Here is a 9,746-nt window from a genome sequence, read left to right as displayed (position 1 = left end):
ATTAAAAAAAAAAAAAAAGAAGAGACACGTAAACTTACTTGCAAAATGGGGCAGAGGAAGATGCAAGGAATGTCACCGTGGTCCCTATGCCCACTTCCTTCCACCGCCATATCAAATCCTTCCATCTCCATGAGCTCTACTGCCTTTCTTCTTACCTCTTCCACTTCTTTCATCACCATAGTTGTCGTCAATTCCATGTTCCCGTTTATACACACACACCTCATCGCTATCCTCGCATACTCCATCGTCAAATCCAATGGCCATTCTCCAGCCATCGCATCCAAAATCCCATTTAGGGTCCCACCTTCCATAGCCCTTCTTACTTCCTCCACCAGCCCATCCCCTTCTCTACCAGTCAGAAGTTGCAACATCAAAACTCCAAAAGCATATATATCTGATCGCATCTGTAACTCCTCTGAGCAATGAGATAGCTTGGATGTAGTGATCTTAGCTACAAGGTTGCTATCAAGGAGGACGTTGGAGAGGTTCAGTTCTCCATGGATGATGGGCCTGGGCTGGGCCAAGTGTAGAAACCCCAAGCCCAAAGACACATCGGCTGCGATTCGAATGCGCACGTGCCAAGGAAGACGTTTAGGGTTCCTCTTGTAATGATGATTAGAATTAGGGTTTCTCTGAGTGAAGAAGAGGAGATCATGCAAACTACCATTATGCATGTATTCGAAAACGATGCATCTAAGCTCATGGCAAGCACCGATCATGTTAACCAGCTTGGGGTGACGTATCTGGCTTAGGAGCTCCACCTGCATGCGTGAACACAGTTAAGATCAGCTAACTGCATTTGTGATGGGTTCTAATGATAAGGTGAAAGTTTTCCTTAGTCAATGGAAGAGGAAGGATAGTTTCGTTATATGTGAAGTGATCTTATGATTGGATATTTGGACTCTTTAGTCATCCTAATACTTTTACTTTTACTTTTTTTTTGGTATCCTACAATCTATTGAGCAAGTTGAAAAGTATTTCCCTGTGATGATCTAATGATACCAATGACCATGGTAAATCCTTGGACACCAAACAGATTTCTTTGTTGGGTTCGATCTTTTTTTTTTTTTTTTTTGGTTCATGGTCTAGGGTCCATTGCCCATTATATGGTAGACCTACATACGTTTTACTCCAGATAAACATATGTGCAAAGGATCCAAACTTGCAAGTATCATGGGGCTTATTGCGGTCTTGCATGGCATAGGTGAGCGAGAATGGAACCTCTCATGCACATATGTTCACCTGGACGTACATGAGAGAATCAAGCATCTATCCATTTTGCTTCCATATATACCCCTCTTCACCCTATAAATGACAAGAAATAGGACAAATGTTAGATCCTCACATGTACTCACATGTATTTGCAGAGGATACGTTTGTGTTTCTATTTTCAATTCTGCTTCAAAGAACTCCCTTTTACTAAGGCTACTTTTGATAGTCATTTAGTTCAAAGAACGACGTGTTGTGTCAAAAACAAAATTTTCAATTTGTGTAAAGACTCAAAATGCTATTTAAAAAAATAATAAATAAAAAAAAGCATATTTGATGAGCCTGCTTCAGAAACGATTATCCTTGTCGTTCACTCTGTTTGTATTTGAAACGAAATCGAAATGACGAAACAAGATTTTGTCGTTCTATTATTTTGCATTTTTAGTGTTTTTTTTCCCCCCCAAAAAAACGAAAAACACTAAATTGACACCAAACACTTTATTCCATTTTTTTGTTCCCATAAAATGAAAAAACTAATGTTTTTTTAAATGACTATCAAACGCACCCTAAATTTTTTAATTACGTAATTTAAGTTATGTTTGATATGTATTCTCGAAATAGATACCGTTCTTTTATCCATTTTCTTGCTTCGAATGTTTTCCAAACCCAAATTCTATTTCGAGGAAGGGATCATTAATGTCAGAGAAGAATTTTACCTTGTCTCGGAATTCTTCTTGAGACAGAGCAGCGACCGAAGCCTGCAACTCGATAGCAATCGCCATATGGTTGAACATTCCTCTATACGAATTCGTCTGATCATCTCTCCTTTTCAACTTCACTTGCTCCGAGAAATTATCAGTGGCCTCTCTAATCTCGTCGGCCACGAACTCTCTATAACTGAAATCTAAATGATCGTCTCTACCTGATGAGCTCGTGGGGGCGGCGGAGGCGGCGGCAGCAGCTATGGCTTCCCTTTGCCTACAGAACTCGATTCTCTTAAGTAACAAGTCTCTTTGGCGACGCAACTCTTCCATCTCGCGAAGTATCTCAGTCCTCGTTGCTGTGGCATTCTCCAATTGGGCTTCGACGTGTGATTTTGAGAGAGAAGTAGACTGGAGTTTGGTCGCCAACTCCGATTGGAGTTCAAGGATGGAACGTAACCTGCTCTTGCTCTCCTCGATATCTCTTGATACTTCGTAGATGTGTTCTCTAGCTGCTTCAAGTTTGTTCTTTAGATCAGTTTTATTGTTGATCTCTCCACTTATACGACCTTCCAGTTCTACCGCCTGCGACAACCCAAAACAAACTAATTAGCGGAAAGCTTCAATCAAATCTATAGAAAGAAGCCAGTCGGTAGAGGTATTTAATTGATGAGCTACAAATTGGTACAAGCCGTAAACTCAATGTCCTAAGTTCGACTCCCACTAAGCATACCTTGGACCATTCACACGGGGTGTTTAGTATTTTTCACTGTTTCAATAAAAGTTGAATGGTCCTCATTCAACCCCGATATGATCCAATCTATACGGTTGTGGGGTTAATATGAACCCGTGAGACTAATCAGGCCTGCATATCTATTGTTAGCAGAAGAAAATAAATAAATAAATAAATAAAAGAAGTAAGCAGAGGTAAACCATACCCTTCGATTGCACAAAGTAATTACAGATGCAGCTCGCAATTGTCTCTCCACGTATCCCTTAGCTTCTTCTTTTCTCTCTTCTATGAATTTTTGAACTTCTTGTATCTTAGCTTTTAAGGTTTCGATTCTGCTCGAGGCACCCTGAGATTGCACCAATGAATCCAAATTGTTAGGTGGACATATCAATTCTTGACTCTATAGTATAATCCATCAACGTAATCAATCCAGAGTATAGATCTTCTCGCCACCACACGAAATCTCACTGTCCATGGGGTATCACATCACAAGTCAATGATGTATTAATTACTCTGACTCCTGATCCAGATACCACTTAGTAGTGGGATACTATGAAGGGATCAAATCTCACTTTTCTAGTTTGATGGTTTTGGTCTATGTGGGTTGACATTGATTTAGGAGGGGCATTCACATTCATGGTTCAAATAATGTATGAATCACACAACCTTTAATTTGGTTGAGTTTGTTCTATCTATATGATGAATAAACTACAATATAAGTTTTTTATAAGGGAAATACAAAAGGGTAAGTGGATATATAATTAATAAGCTAGGCCATTAAAAATTTTTTTTTCTCAATTCTTGCATGCCCACTCTGAGAAACATGCATGGCACTTTTTACTCAAGAAGAATCTCATATCATCTAGGATTTTTCATATAATAGTTGGGTCCCTCTACCTAATATGTTAACTTATTTATTCCTATAAATTTTGGACAATTCAACAAAATATTAGTGCCACCAAACACACTACGTTAATGATTCATTCATGTTCAACCACTCAAAAGAAGAATCATACATTAACGTCTACTATCATCAAAAGAAGGCAATGTGTGAGAAGAAGTCTTCAAAGTATGATAAATTTAATGTCAAAAAATTTTGTAAGACAATCCTCTCCACCTAATAGCTAATGTGTGAGGGAGGTAGTCTTCTTAGTAGGATAATTTTAATAGTAAAAAATTTTAGAAGACAATCCTCTCCACCTAATAGCTAAGGTTGGATCCAAACAACCCTCAACCCCCCCCCCTCCCAGAAAAAACTCATACCCTAACCATTAAGTGTAAGGTAAAAGAAGAGATCTAACAAAAATTGTCCCATTGCAATATCCCTGAGTAAACTGAGGTCTCCTAACCCAATTTAGTTTGACCACTATGAACCTGATGCGTATCTTTGCAGAAAATAAGCATAAGTTGGAAGAGTCAAAAAAAGTTTATTATAGATATAATCACAAGAAATAAAACAGTCACGCCAAACAAAAGTACTAGTTTCTATATCTTCCCATCCCAAATCCCCTCCCCCATGTGGAAAGAGAAAGAATATAATAAAATATCTTTGATAGTCTTGCAAATCAAACAAGTTATCATTAACAATTTTTTTTCCATTATATCAGAGCTGGATTGAATGTATCTACTATAGGGTCTTATATGCTCTTGGCTTTCTTTAGTCAAAACCTTCTATAACATTAATTTAAAAAATAATAATAATAATAATAGTTCTAGCTTTTCACATTTTTTTCCCTTTCCACCTTTTACATTTTGGAAGAAAGAACTTTCTCTCAGAGAAGAGAAAACAAAAGAAAGTGACTATAAACATATGGTCACCCTTCATCACCACTCTATGCTATTAAGGATTTCAAATTCCCCTCTCAAAAATTGGGGTTATGGTGTATGTGATGGGATGAAATCTTGCTGCTACTTGGGTTGCAAAAACTTTTCCACAACACAAATTCATGGACTCATAAACAAAGAAATAGAATCACGAAGGCTCCGTTTGCTTGCAAGGGGAATTTCAAGGGAAGGGAAGTTAATTTTTCTTACTTAAAAAAAGAATGTTTATAATCATTATCCCATGTGATTCAATGTGATTATATAAACTACTTGATTTTTTTAACCATATTTGGTAATGATACATTTTACATGTATTTTTTATTTTACATATTATAGCAAAGGATTTTGGACATAAAGTAAAATGAAATTTTATAATCAAATATGGAATGATTTGAAGTAATGATATAGTCACATGGGGTAATGATTCCATATATTTCTTTTTTAAGTACGAAACTTTCATTTCCCTTCCCTTCCATTTAATTCTCTTTGCAACCAAACATAGCCAAAGTGTATTTTAAAAAATACTAAAACCTATGAAGATATTTATGAACCCAAAGAGAAAATAAATTATCCAACTTCTTTGGCTAGAGCCGCGAGTACCAGTAAAAAAAATTTCCATGTATGTAAGAAGAAGACATATGAAGTAATTTGCACACCAGCGGCGTAGGCTTTTTACCAAGAATAAAGAAGAAGAGGCGGCTTTCTTTCTAGGCCACTTATTTCATATCTAAGATCCAAACTGAAACAAATCCCAAACTCTGAAGAAATTGGATAGAATGTTACCGTAAAATCACCATTAACGATGTGTTCAAGCTTCAACTTGGCTGTCTTAGTAGGATTAGACTGCTTGGTATCCTCTTTTTCAATCAAATTCGAAGAAGGCAAACACTGGAAATAGCTTTCAACTTCTGGGGCATAATCCTCCCACCAATCAGGCGAGCTTACTGACTCTGTATCCATGGCGGCCGAGGTAGGTGGCGCGCTACGATGATGATAGCTTCTTCCAAGAGCGTGAGGCTCATGGTTAGCCGCGCTGTCTATGAACATCTTCCCAAACCAACTTTTCACACTTCCTCCTTTCTCTTTCATCTTAGCAACCATTACCCCCCTTTCATCCTCCATGTACTCTTCATCGTTTTCTTCCCTAAGAAAAACCAATTTCCCTCCGCAGATTATATACAGTTCACAGAAACTGGGTTCGTGTCTGTGTATGTAAAAAGATCCACTAATGGCGCCTTTGGTTTTCCTGTAGACGGAATGAAAAACAGAGTATTTCTAGATTAGTTTCAGAAGATACTAAAATTCTTTAATTCTTGTTAGCTACATAAAATTAATCACTTACGACTTTCAACAAGTCACAATACTGTTCATTACCAAGATGACTGTTTTACGAGTGTGATCCCCATAACCAATTTGGTCACCTGATGGCTTGAGATCAATCCAACAATTGCTTTTTGAATTGGTTCCTCTGTTTTCTCCATTTTAAGAACTTCGGCTTTCAACTAAGCAAGCAAAATCATGAACTTTCCCATCAAATTAATTCCATTAAACTGATTTTTTTAATGGGGATTTGGTAACCCACAAAGAAAAAAGAAAGAAATTAAAGAGAAAGAAAGACATGAACTAACCTTGCCGCAGAAAGCCTTGTACTTGGACAACAATTTGTCTGTCTTCTCCTGTTCACAAATCCTAATAATCTCCAGCTTCTCATCGTTTACTGAAGTTGCAGGAAGCTTCCCAACTGATTTATGAAGTAAAACAACAAACCCATCTCAGCTTCTCTCCTAACCCTAAAAAAATTGATGGAAATTAAACTAAAAACTATTACCAGGTAAGATTTGAGAGGAAGAAATGAATTACATGGGGTGCTAACCAAATCCCTGGGATTGTTATCAATATGAACAATGACGAAGCAGATTCTTTGGCGGCCAGACCATTTTTTGAGTGCCCAATCCAAAGTTCCCAACCCTTGGTGCAAATCGTTACCGACAGCGACAAAGACCTTTTCCAGTTGAGTATCCATGGTTTGCTCCGGTGACGGGAAAATACTAGGCCCGCCGGTTTGACTGCCGGGAAACAGCATGATTCTCGCCGGAAAACTACCAAATCATGACTTAAATCCACCAAATACCAATAGTCAAAAACAGAGGGAAAGAGAAAAGAAACCTAACTATTGATATCTGTGGGTAGAGAGAGAGAGAGAGAGGCAGAATGGGAAGAGTAAACGGAGCTCAGGCAGCTTTTTCAAACGTTTGTCAAGATAATTTGTAATTTATAGGGAAGTCGGAACTACTCGGAAGGCAGGTTGGACTTTCCGTCGCTTTAGTCTCAAATTTTATTATTTTTTTTAAAGTAGAAAACGGATCCGGCTCCGCTGTCGCGCGGCAGGGTAGCAGCGCACATCTTATGGGCCGGAGGATTCTGTCAGCGACCTCAACACTCGGGCACTTGTCCCAAGGCGTTTCAAGCGACTGGATGTGCACTGTCACCCTTGTTGCGCCGTAGAGGAGTCCCATTGAAGAGGCTCCAAATGTATCCACCGAGGGAGAGAACTATTAAGGTTACTCAAGTCGTTCATGTAAATGGATAGTGGAAAATTGGGTTCAAATTGCATCTGATTCCATTATCTAGATGCAATACATCTAATCCGTATTGGATCCCCTTACATCTCTAGTATAGGGGATTTGTTCACCCTTGAGAGCACAGTTTCCAGAATTGAAATAGGCCGATTAAAATTGAAATAAGCTAAGATCGATCTAAATTTTCACCATTTTAGAGTAGCCGATTCCCTTCGCATTTCTTGGGTTCAGGTCAACTCTCTCTCTCTCTCTCTCTCATCTTTGCAAGTGGGTTAGAAGAGTGTATCAGTAAGTGAAACAAAAAATGTTTCTACATAGGACGATAACGAAATCATTTCATATGAAGAAGAGAGAGATGATGCTAACGTACCAAGTCTGATCATAATCCTCAATCCATTGTAGCCGATTCTCATGGCATTTCTAGGGTTCAGATCGTTCCTCTATCAATTCGTAACCATTTTGATTGGCCAGACCCGATCCAAATCCTGATTCCAAGTTGAAGAAGCTTTGCTTAGAAGTTAGGGAATGAGGGAATTTTGGACTTAAATTTAATGTAATATTAATTTAGATAGACTTAGAGGTGGAGTAATGACGCATTTTGTCTAGTTTATTATTTCAAGTATTTTAAAATTGGGATTAAGAAAACATTGAAATGATCTCTACTTGTCTAATGATGTTGTAGTTGAAGAGCATATTCTTAGAATATTTCTCTTACCGAAGGAAACACGAAATAGTAGACCCCTTGCTGGCAACCCAAGAAATGGAATAATTCACTTCCCCCTAGGGTTCACATATACCCTCCTAGGTTATAGTATTTTCCAAATACCCTTTAAGATTCCATTTCTTTGGCTGCCACTTGGCTATAACCTGGGCAGTTGCTAAATTTCTTTTGCCTAAGATGGCCTTGTTTAGGGCAACAAATATTGCTAATTTTATTTTGGGAAAATGACAACGGTCGCAACTTATCGCTCACCGAGGATTGGATAATTTGATATATCACCACCAAGAGTACTAGGATATTGATTAGGTCACCAGCTGCTGAGCTATATAGTTAACCATTTATGTAATATGTTAGATGGAGGACCGAGTTTTCCTTTCACCCAACTTTCGTTATGGGCATTGAGGAGGGTAGTTTTGACTTTGTTTATAAGGGATATGACTAATCCAACGTTGGGGTTCATTTCATGGTGGCTGAACACATATGAAGAAAAACCTTTGCTCAAAGATGAATAGAATTAGGGCAAAAGAATACTGCACTAGTGGTGTAGATATACACCAATGCGTGGGAGCATCTTCAGTATGGGAGCATCACGGTTTTTTTGCTATTGCTTTGCCTAGGTGTATATTTATATACCAATGGGTAGCATTATTTCTTCCATAGCATTATTATTAAAAGTGAAATAGGTTCTTTGGGCACCTTTTAATCTCTCTCTCTCTCCTAATCACATGAAATGAAGCTTTTTCCAAGTGAAAAAAGAAATTATAATACCTTCTACATATGATACCTTTTTATCGCATTTCATTGATGTGCTTTCTTATATCGCTTGTTTACATAATTTTCTCCCATTATGAAATTACCTAGAGACTCTCTATATTAATTAAGTTGACAATGTGAGAAATACTATCATTTTCCTTTTTAACAATGACAGTCTCCGAGATGATTACAAAAAGGGGCGTCAAAATAGATTCCAAATTAGGGGAAAATATTTTACCAGACCAAACTAAAAAATTGAACCAAATTGAACTCCTTATTGGTTCGGTTTCTTTCTTCTTTTTCTTTTTTGAATTGGGGGTTTATAAACGAACAAATCAAAATATAGTAACAATAATAAAAATAAAAGGTGGAAACCCAATAAAATCCTATATTTATACTATTTTTATTATAAGAAAAATGAAAAAATTACCGTTAAAAGAAATGTTTAAGAAATCGATAAAAGACTGAAACAACTAAAAACGGATAATTATTGGCTTCTCTTATGATCCGACGTCCCGACCCGACATTAACCCGTAATCCATGCTACACCTACCGGATCTCATTGATAAAGAGTGAGGCAAAACTCTGTCGTCCTCATCTTATGAGCAGAAAAGGAATTAATCAACAGAAAATTCAAAGAAAAAATGACCTCACCATCCACGTTTTGTCACAATCCTTGTTTCCCTGTTGGTCTCCCACCCCTCTTTCATCAGGTTTTCAATTGTGGACCATCCATTGGGGGAAATGACCCGGAAAGCAAATGAAACAATAGAAAAAATTGATGGGGAAACCCTGGAAGAAACAGATTCCTAACTTCTTCCATCTTATAATAGTACAGATAATCTACCCATATGTGAACGCTTCATATAAGGTCTTATGATGATACATGCCTTTTTGCTTTTATAAATGTTTATTCATGTTATCATTAAGAGTGTTTAAAAGAGTTAAAGAAAATTTTTCTTCCACTCCTAAAGAAGAGTTTACCCATCATTCTCAGGTTTTCATATTACTCCCTTTACATAAAGATTGAAAATGCCTCTGGGACCCTATGAAGGAAATTTCCTTCTTCGTTAATGAAGGGAACCCTGTAAGAACATTTATGAAAGCAATAGGATATATGTTATATCTAATCATGAAAACTTTTCCTAAGGATAAGTGATTTGGGCTCCGGTGATTGAGGGACTTTTTCTGATGAAAGGTTCAACTGAGCTGAAAAAAAAAAAAAA

The 9,746-nt window shown here is 37.4% G+C and overlaps 1 protein-coding gene across 4 annotated transcripts in view; it reads right to left on the bottom strand.

The window, feature by feature from the left end:
• The window catches only part of LOC122084623 (putative U-box domain-containing protein 50), a 9,667-nt gene extending 2,881 nt beyond the window's left edge, over nucleotides 1-6,786 (bottom strand). The window contains exons 1-7 of one of the 4 annotated variants that reach the window (XM_042653021.1): nucleotides 6,328-6,786; nucleotides 6,096-6,208; nucleotides 5,842-5,969; nucleotides 5,251-5,713; nucleotides 2,849-2,989; nucleotides 1,926-2,495; nucleotides 39-761 (exon numbers count right to left, since the gene is read on the bottom strand). In XM_042653021.1, the coding sequence (XP_042508955.1) occupies nucleotides 39-761; nucleotides 1,926-2,495; nucleotides 2,849-2,989; nucleotides 5,251-5,713; nucleotides 5,842-5,969; nucleotides 6,096-6,208; nucleotides 6,328-6,550 (2,361 nt within the window). In that variant the 5' untranslated portion in view covers nucleotides 6,551-6,786. Of the gene's footprint in view, nucleotides 1-38; nucleotides 762-1,925; nucleotides 2,496-2,848; nucleotides 2,990-5,250; nucleotides 5,714-5,841; nucleotides 5,970-6,095; nucleotides 6,258-6,295 lie in introns of all 4 variants that reach the window. The other 3 variants (XM_042653022.1, XM_042653024.1, XM_042653023.1) reach the window with 3 other exon arrangements.
• Between the last annotated feature and the right edge of the window lie 2,960 nt (nucleotides 6,787-9,746).

The sequence above is a fragment of the Macadamia integrifolia genome, chromosome 7 (genome assembly GCF_013358625.1).
Source record: "Macadamia integrifolia cultivar HAES 741 chromosome 7, SCU_Mint_v3, whole genome shotgun sequence".
NCBI classification, from domain to species: Eukaryota; Viridiplantae; Streptophyta; class Magnoliopsida; order Proteales; family Proteaceae; genus Macadamia; species Macadamia integrifolia.
Note: the sequence above shows the minus strand (reverse complement) of the source record. Positions and strands in the feature narration are given on the sequence as shown.